The sequence below is a fragment of the Benincasa hispida genome, chromosome 8, assembly GCF_027475165.1.
Source record: "Benincasa hispida cultivar pf3 chromosome 8, pf3_genome.v1.1, whole genome shotgun sequence".
Lineage (NCBI taxonomy): Eukaryota > Viridiplantae > Streptophyta > Magnoliopsida > Cucurbitales > Cucurbitaceae > Benincasa > Benincasa hispida.
This window is the reverse complement of record NC_143485.1, coordinates 3,124,830-3,143,158: the sequence shown is the minus strand read 5'-3', so window position 1 is coordinate 3,143,158 and position 18,329 is coordinate 3,124,830. Positions and strand designations below refer to the sequence as shown.

The following is an 18,329-nucleotide window of genomic DNA, read 5'->3' as shown; positions in this document are numbered from 1 at the left end:
TTTAATTAATTTCATAAATTAATTATTAAATTAAACTTGATTAATTTAATATCAAATATTAAATTAATTTGAACACATATCAATCTTTATATATTTAAATCATATTTAAATATATATATAAATTCTCCTATTCCATTTAATTTTCAAATTAAACACGTAATTATATCTAATATAATTACTAATTCCCTAAATTATAATTTGAACATTTCAAATTAACTTATTCTAGAGCTAGTCCGTTATGAGCTAGTAGGGGATCTCGCGGACTTACAAATCATGGGCTCCAACGATTCGAGATTAATTGGCTAAACTCATTAGACCAAATTAATCTTCATTCGTTAACTAATGGGTTACTCGACTAAAGCTCATAGTTGCACTCCACTAACTGTAGATATATTATGTCCACATGATTTAACCATAATCAACAAGTCGACTCTTCACAGGTTGTTCGTAATAACGGTTGGGTCAAATATCTATTTTACCCCCGAGATTACGTCTTATTCTTCAATTCCTTACTGGTTTGTGATCCAATCACTAAACCAAACTCTTTCAACCCAGTGAGAGTGTGAGTCCCTTGTTCAAGACTTGGATTCAGTACTTGAGAGAACAACATTTCTCCTATCCCTAAATCGGGTAGGAGTGAATTCCATCTTGCAAGACTATGTACCTAACTATTCATCTGGTCTTATCCCAAAATGACAAGCTTATTGAGTAGTGTTGTTGGACTACTCTTACCGTTTGCAGACAGGACTTCATAGCTAGCTCAAGATTAAGATCGAGTTAACCAGTGTTATAAAGTAAGAGTGGCTTATTTCTTGGTCTTGATCTTATGCAAACTCATTGCATAGAATGCCCCCACTCCTCATGTCATAACATGTACGAATTAAGATCACGTCGTATGTAGCACTTTATAACTCTTTCTAACAACTATAAAGTAGGCCGCATCCAATGGTGTTACCAGAATAAGGTATCCAACCTTATTCATGTACCATAGATCATTTAGACTATTTACTCGAACCTGACCCTACTCTTATGTCTCCACATAAAGTTTAAGTACTAATACAATAGTCATGAGTCTTAGCTTATTGGATTTAGACTTTCGTACAATTTATGAAATCAATAACAAGTATATTGATTATAGAAAATGTTTAATCTTACAAACTGCGAGTTTTTAGGACATAAAACCCAACATGAAACCTCACTTAGGTCCCTATCCACTCCTTTGTTATTCCACAATAAAACACCAACCTCAACACAAACTACAAAAAATAGTCCCATCTGAAAGCGCACACTCACTCGGGTCCTTGTTTATTACCAAAATTGCAAATCATAGAAAGTAAATTGATAATTATAAAGGATAGATATCTAATTGAAAATAAACTCAAATATGAATAAAATTGATAATCACTTTAAAATTATTATGATGATTACTTCATGAAAATGTAATGGACAATCATCAAGCAATATCCCTGGTGAGCAGCTGAGTCCCACAGTACAGATTTTTGTAATACCCAAAATCAGTCCCGCACATATCTCAAACTCAAATTCCTATTATTTCCCTAATCTAAGGTCATGGCATATGATAGAATCTCAATCTCAAATATAATTACAGAAAGAAAACAAGTAGCTTTCTGAAAATGATTTTCTTGGACAATTCTCCATCAATGGCAAAAATTTGGATCTCTGGACCTGTAATCCATCTATAAATTAACCCACCACTCTGTTCATCACCTATTCTTCTGAGACCTTGAAAAAAGTGTACGATAGAATCAAATTGTTAATGCCGTCCATTTTTGGATCAGTTTCAAACTCGGGATCAATGTAGAAGAACACCTGCAGAATCAAGTCATGGATCATATGATTTCCCTAGAAACTCACAACCAGAAAAGTGAATTATACACTTACAGGCATGTCGATCTGCTCCCCGGGAAGGAGACGTTGCTCCTCGAAGCAAAAGCATTGTATTTTATTGAAGTAGATTGCAGCCTGGAACAAAGTTCAAGTGCAAAAGAAAGTCTCAATCTTCTTTATGATTTGATGAGTTTTTAAACAGAAAAGGACACACGTCTATATTCTGACAGCCTCAAAACTTTAGAATAATTATTATCTCAATGAGAATTCAGCCAGAAAATTTTTAAGAGCTAATGCTTATGACTAAGAATTCTCCAATTTCTTGTGGACTCAAAACTCTGCATCATTCCAATTTTATCTGACAGTATTCGAATGTAGGGAACTAGTTACCTTCATAGGTGTAACATTGTACGTAGACACACCAGTAATTGGAGTTGAACTTCTATTTTCAGCAGTATAGAATGCAAGTGCACTTTCTCCAGGTTTTACCCTTACCTATGACAACACTTGAAGTTAGTTTTTACTCCATTGAAAAACTTTTTTCCTTGTGGAGCGTGCGTATTTCTGCCTTACTGTTTTTTGTTCACGAATTAAGGTGCCAGAAGATAAGAACAACAGATGAATGACGTTAGAATACAAATGCATGCACACAAGCACCCAAGCAGATGTATCAGGATTAAGACGTTTTTGTGCAGAACTTGTGTGTATGTGAGTTATGCAATTGCAGTTGTAAAAGGAAACACCTCTCTCTGGGTTGGAATAAACTTCCAAGGCATTCCATCAGCTACGTCAGCATTAAACTGCACAACAATATCCCTAGTAACAAATGAAAATTTATCAGGCATAAAGAAACTAAACTTTCTTTTTTATATTTTTGTAAGAAACAAGGAAATGTATTATAAAACATAAAAGGAAGGCCAACCACCTAGGGACCGGGTGTAGAAAGGAACACACAAACTAAACCATCAAAGCGTTCCATTCTTTAGTTATCATGAGAAATCTATAATTACAAAAGAATTTCTTAAGGCTTGAAAACCCACCAAATGTAGTATGCTGTTCACTACAAAAATTATCCACCAAGGTTGCAATAGAGGAATTAAAATTATATGGTTAATTTTCAAAACCCATCCAGGCACTTTTAAGCTTCATTAGTCTTTGGATCCTAACAGTCCTTTAAGCAATCTATTATCTTTCTTCCTAAATCAGATGTTCAGTATATAAAAAAGGTAGCCAACCTCCCTTCTCCTAAAGAGTTTTTTCTTTTTCAAAGACGATGGGGAATCATTGGTAAGTGTGAACAGTGAAGAAGTAGAAGTTCCTACGGAGGAATCAGTACAACGGGAACTGCTATCAGAGGATATTTTTGCAGAAGCATAAAAATCATATTTTTGCAAGTGAGGAAATTGGCTCACTTAGTTCAGAGCCTTATGTTGTAGTTTCTCCAATGCCTTCTGCTTTGATTCCTAACAAATTCACTATTTTGGTTACGGTTTGTGGTCTTCAGTTGCAGGCAATTCCTTCTAGTTCTCTGAGAGTTGAAGTTTAATGGCGCTCGCCTTGTTCGTTCAGAGCTATTCGCACTTTGATGGGTTGTTCGAGGTCTTTTTTTTTTTTTTTTTTTCTTTCTATTAGAGGTTTTAAAGTCTCATTTGGCTTGGGGTCTCCTTTTCCTCTCACAAGGGCTTTTTCAGAGTTTTTTGGTCTTTTGCGGCAATCTTGTCAATTTTTTTGGTTTGATGTTTCTCTTTGTTTGGCTTGGTTTGTTCTGATTCGATGTGTCTCTAAGGAGCTCCCTCTTTAAGTCTTTTGTGCTTCTTAGTTGAAGGCTTTCTTCTTTTTGGCCTGCGTTCTTCAATAGTTGAGTTTGTCTCCAATATTTGTCTTCTATTTGAAAATCTTGTATTTTAGACCGTTGTCTCTATTCATTATATCAATGAAATTTTTGTTCCCGTTTAAAGAATGAGACTCATTCCCCAGCTAGGATGTGGTTTTTTTCCTTCCAAAAATTGAAACAGAAACTTTCATTGCTCCTATCAAAAAAAGAAAAAAAAGAAAGAAAGAAAAGAAACAGAAACTTCCATTTCAAAAGAGTACCAACAGATTACAAAGCACAAACAAAAATGCAAAACTCTGAACCAAAATCGAAAGGAAAAGGCAACCCTAGGAAACTTAAAACAGCAATCAAATCTCAACCATTTACAGAGACAAAAACAAAATCTAGACGGCAGCCACTTCCCTTCTTCAGAAGAAGCTCTCGGTAAATCCATTCATCTAGATTGACTCCATTAAATTGTGGTAGTTCCGACTCTCTTAAGGCTTATTATCTCCTTCTAGAACATCTCTCTTCCATCTTGGCCTCTCTCACAACAAATCCTCAAGTTTTTCAAGCTTTGAAACCCACCGACTTCTCTCTAAAACCAGTATCAATACATCCACTCTTAAAATTGCCTCCTGGGAAAAAAGCAAGAAATTTTGAGTGGCAAAGAATCAATGTAATAAGAAAGACTCCCTGGAATACCGTTGTTGTCGGAACAATCAATATCAACCAGCACCAACCTACTCAAGTTAACTTTAAGACTCAAAGCTCTCTTTTGAAGAGTGAAATAACCTCGAGCAAGTCCCTTATTAATTCCCTGAAGGGATAACAAGGGTCACTCACATGATTGAAGATGATTGGCAAAATGTTGTTGCCCATTCAACAATTAACCTAAAGCACTGCAACGGCAAGAAAGAGGGGAGAGAAGGAATCTCATTGTTGGAGAACCTTAGAAGGTTGACTGTGTGCAAGTCCATTTAAAGATGCATGCAAGAATAACCTTCTCCAGCACATTGTCCAATTATATATTTTGTAGACACAAATCTTTCAATCATTCAACCTTGCAACATTTTAGTAGGTTGGCAATGCTCACTAAGAAAAGGCAAGACCCTTTCCTTGTGACTACGTTCACTTTTGATAGGGAATTATTCTATCCGACTATTGTGGTGGATCTACTTGTACTTCAATTTTTCTTCAAGGATATTTTCTATGTAAAAATTTAATAATCAAAATGAAGAAGAAACTACGATTGTTTTGCTCGTCCAAAGCATTACTGATTAGGTAAGGTATTGCAATATAATGAGAATTGTAAATGTTGAAATTAGGATTTTTTTACTCTGGGGCATATTTGTCTTTTTTCCTATACCCTAGGGTTTCCCTTTTTTCTATTTAAGCTGGTAGTCTCTGTGTATACATAGAATTAGTTTCTAATAAGAATCCTTTATCCCGTGGTTTTTTTCTCCCTTATTAGAATTTTTCCACGTAAACTTTGTGTGTGTTATTTTTTCTATCTCTACTCTATCCTTTTCATCATAGTATCAGAGCATGGAGGCGAAACTCTGGCCACCATTGAGGAAATCTCAATTACCAGTAGGTGAAACCAATGGCACAGATATAGCCATTGTTATCCAAAATGCCATCGATCGGTATTTACAATCCATCCTTCCACACCTTCAATGATACAATCAGCTGACCAGAGCCGATCAGCTTCGTGACAACGTGACCACAGCGCCGCTGATCGGTGTAGCAGATCATCCAAGCAGCCAATTCCAGACGATCGGCACATTGCAGCAGTTCCAGCCAATCCCTTCTGCACCACATAGTTCGAGTCCGACGCAGCTTCAGCCAGGCCTTCCAGGTCACGCAGCTCCAGACCGGTGCCATCCCTCCTGTGCGGTCCAGTCGAGGGGTGCTTTCTGGCAAGTTCCAGCCAATGCAACCAGTCGGCACAAATCCATCAGGTATTGGGATCTCTCACTCCATTGTCGTTGGTCCCTCTCAGTCGCTGCCAAACCGAGGATCGCTAACCGACGCCACCTTCGATAACACTGGAGTTGGTCCGAGCCGCAGCAAGTCTCATCAGCCGAATCAACCGAGAATTGATCCAACTAGTGGCTGCCACTTCATCAACCGAAATGCTCTGTTCCAGCCGGATGCGAATAGTAGTTTGGGACAGTCATCGCCGATCATTGGTGGGTTCGAAGGTGGGGAATCATCGTCTCACCATCGGGATCGAGGGAGTATAATTCAAGACCAGTTTACTCAGTTACAACTCCAGATCAAGCAGCAGATAGTTGCCATTGGGGAAGCACTTGGATCGACATCCAATGCCCAACCAGATCTAAACCCGAATCAACTGATTTACTCTGGAAATTCGGTAACCTCTTTCCCTGCCTTATCTTCAAATTTATTCTCTAGAGCAATAGGAAACTCTTCTAGCTTTATTGTAGGAAAAAAGTTAAATGGTGATAATTATTTTTCCTGGTCCTAAATCCATTAAAATGGCTCTTGAGGGTCGTCACAAATTTGGGTATCTGACGGGTGAGATACCAAAGCCAAGACCAGGCGACCCCCAAGAACGAATTTGGAAGGGAGAAGACTCACTACTACGGTCTATTTTGGTAGGGAGTATGGAGTCTAAGATTGGGAAACCCTTACTATATGCAGCCACTGCTCGAGACATTTGGGAGGCAGTTCAAAAGCTTTACTCCAAAAGACGGAACGTTTCCCGGTTATATACCTTACGCAAGCAAGTCCATGAGTGTAAGCAAGGGGCAATGGATGTTACAGCATCAATAAACTGTCACTTCTCTGGCAAGAAATGAATTTATGTCGTGAGATGATCTGGAATTGTCCATGTGGAGGAGTCTTGCATTATCAGTCTGAGGAAACCGACCATGTATACGACTTCCTTGTTGGACTGAACTCTAAGTTTGATACAGTATGAAGTCATATACTAGGAACCCGTCCAATACCGTCCCTAATGTAGGTTTGCTTTGAAATACGTCTCGAGGAAGACGGGTCTAGGGCAATGAATAATACACCGATGTAGTCAATAGACTCCGCTGCTTTCAAAACCTCAGGCCCTGTCCATGATAAATAAAACAATGGCTAACTCCAGTGTGCGAACATTGCAAGAAACCCTGGCATACGAAAGATCAGTGCTGGAAGTTGCATGGCAGTCCGCCGAATGGTAAAAAACAACAGTCGTGTCGGGCACTGGTAGGTGAATCAGCAATTGGAGGTCCGCAACCTCAGAATCAGGAAAACAGTCAGAGCACTTCTAGTATAGTGGGAGTAAGTGCAATCGCTCAATCAGGTACCCTTCACTCCTTTTGGCCTTGTTAGTATAACTGGTAGTAAACCATGGATTTTAGATTCAGGGGCTACAGACCACTTGACTGGCTCTTCCGACCAGTTTCTTTCATATCAACCAAGTGCTGGGAATGAGAGGATCAGAATTGTTGATGGGTCCTTTGCCCCTGTGGCCGGAAAAGGACGATTGTCACCCTTTGAGGGCTTAGTTTTTCAAGATGTGTTGCATGTGCCTAAAATCTCTTACAACCTTTTATCTGTTAGTAAAATTACAAGGGATTTGAGATGTCGTGTCATCTTCTCACCCGATGCTATTGTTTTTCAGGATCTGAACTCGGGGACGACGATTGGCATTGCCCGGCATGATAGGAGGCTCTATTTCCTCACTGAAGAAGCTTCATCTAAGGATATGTGATAGGACTAGTTTACTTTAATCTCGTTTTTCTATTTCTGAAACTGATTATATGTTATGGCACTATCACCTTGGACACTCTAGTTTCCATTAAATGAATTATCTGTTTCCTCGTTTTTTTTCACAATGCTAATATTTCTAAATTAAATTGTGATGTATGTGTCCAAGCTAAACAGCCTCGTGCATCATTAAAACCTCAGCCTTATAAGCCTTCCAAACAATTCACTCTCTTCCACAGCGACGTTTGGGGTCCGTCACCTGTTACTATCGCCACTGGCAAGTGGTGGTTTGTAACCTTCATTGACGACCATGCTAGGTTAACTTGGGTTTTTCTTCTGACAGACAAATCCGAAATCGCATCGGTCTTCCAACAGTTCTACTGCTCTATAGAAACTCAGTTCAATGCAAAAATCGCTATACTTCGTAGTGACAATGGTCAGGAATACTTTAATAATTCCTTTAGGGAGTTCTTAATCTCAAAAGGAATCGTCCATCAGAGTTCCTGCGCGTACACTTCCAAACAAAATGGAGTGACCGAACGGAAAAGTCATCACCTTATTGAAGTTGCTCGGTCCCTTATGTCGTCAACTTCTCTTTCGTCCTATTTGTGGGGAGATGATGTTCTGACAACAGCTCATCTGATAAATCGAATGTCGTCCCGAGCTCTAAAATTCCAAACGCCTCTAGATTACTCCAAGGAGTCCTACCCTAATAACGGGCTTATTTCTGATGTTCCCCTTCGGGTGTTTGGGTGCATTGTGTTCATCCATACTCATGGTCCTAACCAAACCAAGTTTACTCCTCGTGCCCAGAAATGTGTCTTTGTGGGGTACCCTCTTCATCAACGTGGGTACAAGTGTTACTTACCATACTTCTTCCCGAAAATATTGTCTCAATAGATGTGACATTCTTTGAAGATCATCCCTTCTTCCCCAATGGTTCTCTTCAAGGAACAATGTGACTGAGGCAGGTAGTGATGATTGTGAGACAGTTGTTCCAGTAGAGAACATTATTGAAAGTGAAAAAGAACACCTGTTCTAGCAGAGAACACTATTGAGAGTGGAAAAGATGTCAAAGCATGAGACCTATGAGCAAGAGGTTGAGTACAGTATGAAGTCCAAGGAGGATAAAGAACGTGATGCATCTCTTGACCTCCCGATTGCCCTGAGGAAAGGTACCGGATCGTGTACAAAATACTCACTACAGAGTTACTTGTCTTATAGCAACTTGTCTCTGGGTTCAAGGCCCTCACTACGAGCCTAGACACAGTTGTAATACCGGACAGTATACACAGCGGAGATTCCCGAATGGAAAGCAGCAGTCATAGAAGAAATGGGGGCGCTTGAGAAAAATCATACGTGAGACCAAGTTACTCTTCCGAATGGACACAAAGCAGTTGGATGTAAGTAGGTGTTCACAATGAAGTATAGGCCCGATGAAACGATTGATAGATACAAGGCCAGATTAATTGCCAGATGTTTTACTCAGACCTTCGGGGTTGATTATTCCAAGACGTTTTCACCAGTAGCAAAGTTGAATACAGTACGTGTTCTGCTCTCAGTTGTAGTTAACATAGACTGGTCCCTGCACCAGTTTGATGTGAAGAATGCTTTTCTTAACGAAGAGTTGGAGGAAGAAGTCTACATGAATCCTCCCCCAAGATTCGAGAAACAGTTTAATCACCGACTATGTAGACTAAAGAAGTCCTTATATGGGTTAAAACAGTCCCCGAGAGCCTGGTTTGGTAGATTCACTACCTTTGTAAAGTCACAAGGGTATAGTCAGGGGCATCAGATCATACTCTCTTCACAAAGAGGTCAGTATCTGGGAAGATTGCAGTCTTGATTGTGTATGTAGATGATATTGTCATTTGAGGTGATTATGCTTCAGAGATTGACCGCTTAAAGACGAAAATGGCTGAGGAATTTGAAATCAAGGACCTTGGAAACTGAGGTACTTCCTTGGAATGGAGGTGGCTCGATCGAAAGAAGGGATTTCGGTTCCTCAACGGAAATTTACTCTGGATTTACTTAAGGAGACAGGTATGACAGGCTACAAACCAGTTGACACCCCTATGGAAGTGAATGCTAGGCTAAGTAATGTGAGTGAAAGTGTACCAGTTAATAAAGAGAGATATCAGCGGCTTGTTGGAAAGCTAATCTATCTCTCTCATACTAGATCAGACATTTCATATGCAATTAGTGTAGTGAGTCAGTTTATGCAGTCCCCTTACGAAAAACATATGAGGGCGGTGGAGCGCATCCTGAGGTATTTGAAAACGTCTCTAGGGAGAGGCTTGATGTTCAGAAAAACTAATAGACGGTGCATCGAGGCATACACAGATGCAGATTGGGCAGGTTATGTGATAGATAGAAAGTCGACATTAGGATATTGTACCTTCGTATAGGGTAACCTTGTCACATGGATGAGTAAGAAACAAGGGGTAGTTGCCAGAAGTAGTGTCGAAGCTGAGTACAGAACTATGAGTCTGGAGATATGTGAAGAAATTTTGCTAGAAAAGATTCTAAGTGATCTTGATCAAGGTCACACCGGTCCGATGAAACTCTATTGTGATAACAAAGTCGCAATAAGCATAGCAAATAACCCAGTACAGCATGACAGAACAAAGCATGTGGAGATTGATCGACATTTCATCAAGGAGAGGCTTGACAATGACAACGTTTGTGTCCCCTATATTCCTTCCAGCCAACAGATTGTAGACGTCCTAACAAGGGGACTTCCCAGACAGTTGTTTGACTCTTGTGTTAGCAAAGTTGGGTCTTATTGACATCTACGCCCCAACTTGAGGGGAAGTGTTGAAATTAAGGTTTTTTACTCTAGGGGCATATTTGTCTTTTTCCCAGTATCCTAGGGTTTCCCTTTTTTCTATTTAAGCTGGTAGTCTCTTTGTATATTGTGTATTAGTTTCTAATAAGAATCCGTTATCCCATGGTTTTTTCTCCCTTATTAGGATTTTTCCACATAAACTTTGTGTGTGCTATTTTTTCTATCTCTACTCTGTCCTTTTCATCCGTAAAAACCAAACGCACTCAAAATCTCATTTCATTTACTGTACCAATTTTTCCAATCTCCATCAGCTTCTTAACTTTTACATCTATATGCCTCACATTCTACAATTCCAAACCAGCTTGCAACTGCGTATCTAATCTACTATCCCAAATACACTGAAAATCTTATTTCATTTACTATCCCAATCTATTCAAATTTCCATCAGCTTCTTAACTTTTACATCGAGATGCCTCTCATTCTACTGCAATTCCAAATCAGCTTGCAACTGCATATCTAATCTAGTGCAAACATGAAGAGATACAAAGAACAAAAGTAATGCAATTATTGTACTAAGTTTAAGGACAATTACTTTAGGCAGGAACAAAATACTTGAAAAATAAAATCACAATTAATCCAATCATTGGTTCAAAACAGAACTACATTAACAAGAATTTGAACCTTGTAGTTACTGTTCCATCTTGAGCATGCCGAGCAATCTTTTCTTCAACGCTCTACATAAAGGAAATCATTTCTCAATTGAAAAGCAAAGACATGAGGAATCTGACACGATAACAAAAACTAAAGAAAAATACCTCGCGGCGCTGAACAGTGCCCCCATAACCAGTAGCTTGGCAGAACCTCCTATAAAGAGGAACAGCCGCATAACTACATCCTACCATGGCAAAAACCAATGCTACAAGGTATAAAAGCATATTTTTGGACTTCTGTTCAATAGAAGCTTTAGAGTAGCTGCGTTGAATATGGTGCAAGGAAGAACACCTTCCAATATAACGAGTGGAAAGAGGTGAAAACCAATGAGACTTATGAAATGACTGTGAATGATAACCATGTCCCGTTTTCAATCCCCATATATCTAAGCCAGAACCTCTTGTATAAACATTATAAGTTCGAGAATAATAAGTTGATTGCAGTAGAAAGTTGGATCTCAACCTGCATCCCAAAAGTATAGAGTGAGCATCTGCCAACAAAATCAATAACTGATCTGCAATGTGATAGTTGAGATAGATCAAAATACACACTTTCTGGCAAGCATGAGTAATCAAATAATTCTAGTCACTCCATAAGGACAAAATACCCCAAATTAACGATCATAAAGGATTAGCCAAAAATTCATGTAACATATGAGATCTAAAGACGATGGTTCTTTGAGATGTAGAAATAAACGTGGTGTACTGTATGTGAGAAGGAACGATTTTAAATTTAATAAGAATTTCCGGGTATGAATTATTAGTATAGTCCATAGGATATTTTATTAGATAGAAATAAATAAATAATAGACTTGCCAAATTGCCAATGGAAAAGCTAAAAATTGGAGTGAGGTGTTCAACTTAGCAAAATTCCATTTATCTTTCCATGTTTCTATTGAGGTAATTCACATAAATTGGAGAGGGCTTTCTGTAGAATTCTTGGTTGTCACTCTAGATTGTAATTCTGCTCTGAGGAATTTTATTTCACTATGTAGCTTTTCATGTATTAATGAAAATTTTGATTTTGTTTTCGTTTTCTTTTTTTTAAAAAAAAAAACTTTGAAATTAGCATATATAATAAAGACCGACACATTATTAACGTAATCTGCAATCAATCAGACCACCTCTTATTTCGAAATACTGGAAAAAAAATTTCATCAGTTTTACGAAGTAATAACTTGGATTCCGTAATATAAGTTCTTAAAAGGTGAGAGGAGAATAGTCAAGAGTGAAGAACACAAGTAAGTTTTAAAAGGATTCACTATCAAGAAGTGAAATCAATTCCAACATAGCGAAAAGGAAAACTCCTCAAAATATCACCAAGTTTAATGAATCAATATAACTATCTTGACGATGATCGACGTTGAACTGTATCTTTCATCAAGAGAAAACTATAGTCCCAGGAAAAACTTACGATGCATGAACATGTGAACTGAGATTACCATTGGGAGACCAGTTATAACTTGGACATTGTAACCCATGATTAATCTCAAAACAGGATACTACTGTTGCAAAGCTCAAATGTTTTGACGCACCATTTCCAAGAAAACCAAGTGCTCCAAAGGGCTGCATCAAACAAGCAGACCCAATATCATCAATCTTTGAGATAAGGGATATGAAAAACCTTCATTTACAATCTATAATATATTAGGAAGGCACAATTTTGATGAAAAATTAAAGTTGTGCGGCTTGATTTGACAAATAAGATCTCCAGGGAAAAAAGAAAGAAAAGAGGCAAAGTTCTTACGGTAGATTGTATCTTAAGCTTCCTCCTTAGTAACTGCCAGATCATTCCTCCCCCAGCCATTTTAGCCAGCATTTCTATAAGCAGGTTCAGAAACCAAATAAAGAGTTTAGAATAAGAAAAATAAAGATAAAGAGGCATTTCAAGCATAGGTCAAAGAATCATGCTTCATAATTAACTTAAATAGCCCGGGCTTGATTATATATATACTAACAATACTATTATTAAAAGTAATATTTTTATTAATTATTTAAAATACAACTAAAGGCAGTTGGAGTTTTCTTGTTTTCAAGATTGCTCCAAGAAGTCGTGTTTTCAGGAGGTTTGGTCAGAAGTCTTGTTGGCTGTCTGGTTGATTACGATTCACGATCTGGGTTCCTGGGTTTACTTGATAGGTATGGATTCAGAAGAATTATTGTCCCAATGGGAGAAACTTAGTCTAACAGATGGAGAGAAAATTATGTTGAGAGCCAGAGATATGAAAACTGTTGAATTAGTCAATGGACATTTAGAGCTTTGTCTGATAGGAAAACTTCTATTAGGAAGAGTAATTTCTATGGGTCCTCTAAAAAATACGCTGAGGAATGTGCGGAAGACAGTTTGAAGCTTTGATATAATCAGTATTGGAAGAAACTTATTTATTTTTGAGTTTTCCAAGACGGAAGAAAGAGAGTGGGTCTTAAAATCAGGTCTGTGGCTATTTGAAAGATTCTTGATTGTTTTAGAATCTCCAAAAGATGATTGTAAGCTTTCTGATTTCACCTTTCAATTTACCTCTTTCTAAGTAAGAGTGATAGACTTACCGTTAGGTTTTCAAAATAAGAATATGGCTATTAGAATCAGTAATGTAGTGGGGTCTTTTGAAGGAGTGGACTGCAATCAGGAGGATTTTTGTTGGGTGGGGGGGGGGGAAATGTGAGAATTCGGATAAGGATGGACAGTACCAAGCCTCTGGACGTGGAATTTTGATTAAAACAGCAAAGCACCCAGGAGGTTGTTGGATCCCATTTTGCTATGAAAAGTTACCGGATTTTTGTTTTAACTGTGGATGCATTGGTCACCTTGTCAAAGACTGTTCTGTGTCAAGGAAAAAGAATTATGATGGTTCAGATAAAAAATTCCAATATGGTGTTTGGTTGAAATATACTGGAAACCAGAATATCCTTAAAAACTCTTTTCCTCAGCCAGATCAAAAAGAGTTACAAGAATTGAATCCTACTTTTATCCCATTATATAATCAAACAACACCCAATATAGAAGTCCAATCTGGATGTTTTGTAGCCAAAAAACACAATGACTCAATATCTAAACCGACCAATATTCCTCTTAATGCTGACTCAAGAGATTCTAGACCAGTAGACAAGAATGAATTTGATCTAAATTTGTCTCCAGAGGGAGGAGAGGAGTTGACTTTGACGAAGACAGAAGGTTCATCCTGTTCGGTGATGAATAAGGAAAGTGAGTTCCAATTGGAGATTACTGAGAGGTTTAATCCCGAAGAGTTGGAGAAAGGATTCAGCCCAAACAAAAGAAAAACTTGGAAGAGAAGAGGTAAACCATCTTTTTCTTCTACTCAAACAGATCAATTGATGAATGGAGGAAAAAGGAAATATGAGAATTCTGAACAATTTGGGATAAAGAAAACAAAAAGAACAGAATGAAATTACTTTGGAAGAAGCTGTTATCACTAATTTGGCAGTGGCTGAGAAACAGCCCTGCCTAAGGCAATGAATCTGATAATGTTTGAATGCTCGGGGACTGGGAAACCCCAGGGCATTCAGATCTTTGCGTGGCCTTGTCTGCACTAAAAAACCCAAGGTTCTCTTTATATCAGAAACAAAATGTGGAGAGGATACAACCAGTAGATTGAAGAATGGTTGTCATTTATATGGATGCTTTACTGTTAGAAGTGGCTAAAGGTGGTTTGTGTTTACTATGGGAAGAGGATGTTAAAGTTGAGGTGTGTTCTTATTCTCAGAATCATATTGATTCTTGGATTGAATGGGAAGGGAAAAGTGGAGATTCACAGGGATTTATGGTTACCCAGAAACACAAAATAAATGTTTAACTTGGAGATTGTTGAGGAATCTTCAGAGAGACAATATTGAGCCTTCGCTGATTGGAGAGGATCTAAATGAAATTCTGTGGGCTGATGAAAAATATGGGGGTCCTCAGAAAGAAAGTGTTTTGCTAGATAACTTTAGAGAAGTTGTTGATGATCGTAAACTGCTCGATTTAGGCTATAAAGGCTCTTGTTTTACTTGGCACAGTATAAGAAGGGGAGTTAGAATTTGGGAGCGGAAAGAGAGTGTTTTGCTAGATAACTTTAGAGAAGTTGTTGATGATCGTAAACTGCTCGATTTAGGCTATAAAGAGAATTTGGGAGCAATTAGATCAGTTTTTGTGCAATGAAGTTTTTGATAATCTTTCTTATAAATATGAAGTTGATCATCTGGATTGGCTATTCTCAGACCACAGACCTATTGAACTTACTCTCTCAAAAAAATGAATCTCCTTGTTTAAGGAAAGCTGTAAGAAATTTCAAATTTGGAGGGGTGGACCAAATTTCCTGAATGTAAGGAAATTATTTCTGCAGCTGGTAGTTGGGAACAAAGAGACAACAATTCACTGACTCAATTGTTTAAGATATTGTTCAAGCAAGCTTAGACCGTGGGGCAGGAAATTTTACAATTGCAGAAAGGAAAAAATTGCTAAGTGCAAACAAGCACTTAAGGATTTATATGATGGAGCTCCTGATATTGATTTTGAGCAGGTTCACTTAATCGAATTTGAATCAGAAAACCTTCTGGAAGAAGATGAGATTTATTGGAAGCAATACTCTTGTGAAGAATGGATGAAATGGGATGATCGGAGTTCTAAATGGTTCCACAAGAAGGCTACATTGAGGAAAAAGCAAAATGAAATTAAAGGAGTTCGAGATTCCCATGGTATATGGGTGGAAAATGAAACAAATGTTGAAGACATTTTTATTGATTACTTCAAAAATATTTTGTCTTCATCCGGTCCTGAGGATGAAGTTATTGAGGCTTCTATTGGTGGATTGTGCACTCGTGTTTCAGATGAAATGAATGCAAAGCTTGTGGCACCATATACAAGATAGAGTTAGAATGTACAATAAAACAAATGTTCCCTACTAAAGGCCCTGGTCCAGATGGATTCCCAGCTCTTTTTTATCAACATTATGGGAGTTAGTAGGAAAGAAAACTATTGATAGCTGTTTGGAGGTGCTTAGTAATGGTAAGAGCATAAAGGAGTGGAATAAAACAAGCATTGCTCTTATTCCTAAGCTTTCCAATCCGGAGAATGTTGGAGATTCCAGACCAATCAGTTTGTGAAATGTAAACTATAAGATTGTTACCAAAGCAATAGCTAATCGACTCAAGGTTGTGTTGGAGGAAATTATTTCTAATTCACAATCTGCATTTGTTCTAGGTAGATCTATTCTTGATAATGTAATAGTTGGTCAAGAAAGCATTCATTACATTAAGAAGAAAATAAAAGGCAAGGAAGGTGTCGCAGCTATTAAACTGGATTTAAGTAAGGCTTACGACAGAATTGAGTGGATATTTCTGCAAAAAATTATGTCTATGCTTGGCTTTAATAGGAGGGTGATTGAATTAATAATGGAATGCATTTCTTCAATTGAATTAATAATGGAATGCATTTCTTCAATTCCATTCTCTTTTCTTATTAATGGTTCTTCAATTCCATTCTCTTTTCTTATTAATGGTGAAGTTAAAGGCAAAATCATTCCAAGCAGAGGCATTTGTCAAGGAGATCCTCTTTCTCCTTACCTCTTTCTACTTATAGCTAAAGGATTCTCCTTCATGATGCATCAAGCAAATGAGAAAGGTTTAATCTCAGGTTTAACTCTATCCCCTTCTTGTCCATTGATTTCCCATCTCCTTTTTACCGATGATAGTCTCATCTTTTGTAAAGATAATGAAATTGAATGTTTAAATTTGAGGAATTTGTTAAAACTATATGAAGCGGCATCAGGGGAATGTGTAAATTCAGCCAAATCAGCTATGTTATTTTCATTCAACATTCACCCTAATCGTGGGACCTTCCTAAGCAGTATTTTGGGAGTAATATGGTAAATGATTTGGGAGCTTATTTGGGTCTTCCATCCTATTTTTCTCGCAATAAATCAAAGGACTTCAAATACATAATCGACGAGATTTGCAAGACCTTTCAAGGATGGAAACAGAATATGTTTTCAGTGGGTGGAAAAGAGATTTTGATCAAAAGTGTGGGACAAGCTCTCCCATCATATGCCATGAGCTTATTTCAACTTCCGAAAAGCTTCTGTGATGAAATTTAAAAAAAAAGTTTGAAAGATTTTGGTGGGGCTCTACCCCTCATAGAAAGCTCTATTGGTTCAGTTGGGATAAGCTTTGTTTTCCAAAATCTTGTGGTGGTCTCAACTTTAGAGATTTGAGGGGTTTTTAATCAAGCATAAATTGCTAAACAAATCTGGAGAATGTTATACAAGCCTGATTCTTTTGTTGCTTCTGTTCTCAGAAGTTTATATTTTGTGAATGGTGATATCCTTAGTGCTGAACCGGGTAATCCCTCTTTTCTGTGGAGAAGCTTATTATGGGGCAGAAATTTACTTATAAAAGGCCTTCGTTTTCGCACTGGAGATGGATATTCTATAAGTACTTTTTGTGATCCTTGGTTGCCAAGGCCTTCTACATTCAAACCTATAATTATTAATCATGAGTTTATCAACAGCCGTGTCTCAGTTTTTTTACTTCCTAATGGAAGGTGGAATGAAAATCTCTTAAAGGAAGCATTTGAGCAAACTGATTGCGAGGTGATCAAATGTATTCCTACTTGTAACAAAATATCAGATCAACTCATGTGGCATTTTGAGAAAAAAGGAGAATACAGGGTCAAAAGTGGATACAAGGTGTTTCTTAATTCTGAGATATTATCACCTTCCTCTAGCGAAAACCAAATGAGAAGTGTGTGGATCAAATTATGGAAACTAAATATCCCCAGGAAAATCAAGCACTTTTTATGGAAAGCCTTCAACAATAGTCTCCCAACTATATGTCTATTCTTTCAAAGAAATCATCGATTGAGAAGAAATCCTTACCGGTTTACAGTTCTGTAAGTTCCTGTTGGCATCCTCCTGAATCAGGATTATTAAAATTGAAAGTTGATGCCTCCTGGAAGTTATCTCCCCCTTCAATGGGATGGTCCGCAATTATTCGTGATGAGCCCAGAAATGTGTTGGCGATGGCTGCAAATTTTCTGGATTTTGTCCCGGATCCTCCTCTACCAGGGCTTCGAGCAACAATGGAAGGTCTTCAAATGGCAAAAAAATTTAGTTGGGCTTGGGCTTACTTAAATGGCCCAGTTTTAGTCGGTTTTTTTTTTTTAATTTTGCAGATTGCCGTGTCTGGACGTGTCTTAGTAGTGTCGGAAACAAAAAATTAATAATAAAAAAATGAACACGCCACATGTCAGGGTGTGTGGATGTCTAACACTGGGCCATTTAGAAGTGTCGGTGATTCCTAGCCCAAAACGAATGTATTGAAATATAAATATACTATCATCTAAGGAAAAACAACGCCCAACAAGTAAAAGATCACCTGTGGTAGAAAAACAATATTGTCCCCTTCAAAAGTCTAGAAAATATCATGATCGTTCTTAAGGGTACTAAAG

At 37.8% G+C, this 18,329-nt stretch overlaps 2 protein-coding genes across 6 annotated transcripts; one reads left to right on the top strand and one right to left on the bottom strand.

Annotated features, from left to right (window-relative positions):
- Nucleotides 1-1,385: 1,385 nt before the first annotated feature.
- LOC120083269 (cytochrome c oxidase assembly protein CtaG / Cox11 family) lies at nt 1,386-18,011 on the bottom strand. Of its 5 annotated transcripts, none has more exons than XM_039038942.2 (9): nt 17,758-18,011; nt 12,636-12,709; nt 12,303-12,454; nt 10,994-11,351; nt 10,860-10,912; nt 2,592-2,664; nt 2,239-2,343; nt 1,903-1,983; nt 1,386-1,830 (listed from the first exon to the last, which is right to left on the bottom strand). In XM_039038942.2, the coding sequence occupies exons 2-9, from the start codon at nt 12,705-12,707 to the stop codon at nt 1,729-1,731; spliced, it is 996 nt and encodes a 331-aa protein (XP_038894870.1). In that variant the 5' UTR covers nt 12,708-12,709; nt 17,758-18,011; the 3' UTR covers nt 1,386-1,728. The 5 variants fall into 5 exon arrangements, with proteins under 5 accessions (XP_038894870.1, XP_038894869.1, XP_090172659.1 ...); XM_039038941.2 differs by having other exon boundaries at nt 10,994-11,403; nt 12,331-12,454; nt 17,758-17,946; XM_090316533.1 differs by having other exon boundaries at nt 10,994-11,403; nt 12,424-12,454; nt 17,758-17,944.
- LOC150034295 (uncharacterized) lies at nt 14,506-15,753 on the top strand. The gene is made up of 3 exons (XM_090316389.1): nt 14,506-14,592; nt 14,727-15,029; nt 15,406-15,753. The coding sequence occupies exons 1-3, from the start codon at nt 14,506-14,508 to the stop codon at nt 15,751-15,753; spliced, it is 738 nt and encodes a 245-aa protein (XP_090172515.1).
- Nucleotides 18,012-18,329: the final 318 nt, after the last annotated feature.

Coding starts and splice junctions, on each gene's coding strand:
- LOC120083269 (XM_039038941.2), bottom strand. CDS start 12,707: ATGCTGGCTAAAATGGCTGGGGGAGGAATGATCTGGCAGTTACTAAGG. Junction 12,455..12,635: donor AGCTTAAGATACAATCTACC/GTAAGAACTTTG, acceptor TGTTTGATGCAG/CCCTTTGGAGCACTTGGTTT. Junction 11,404..12,330: donor TTATAACTGGTCTCCCAATG/GTAATCTCAGTT, acceptor ATCACATTGCAG/ATCAGTTATTGATTTTGTTG.
- LOC150034295 (XM_090316389.1), top strand. CDS start 14,506: ATGGTTGTCATTTATATGGATGCTTTACTGTTAGAAGTGGCTAAAGGT. Junction 14,593..14,726: donor AAGAGGATGTTAAAGTTGAG/GTGTGTTCTTAT, acceptor AGGAATCTTCAG/AGAGACAATATTGAGCCTTC. Junction 15,030..15,405: donor ATTTGGGAGCAATTAGATCA/GTTTTTGTGCAA, acceptor GATTTTGAGCAG/GTTCACTTAATCGAATTTGA.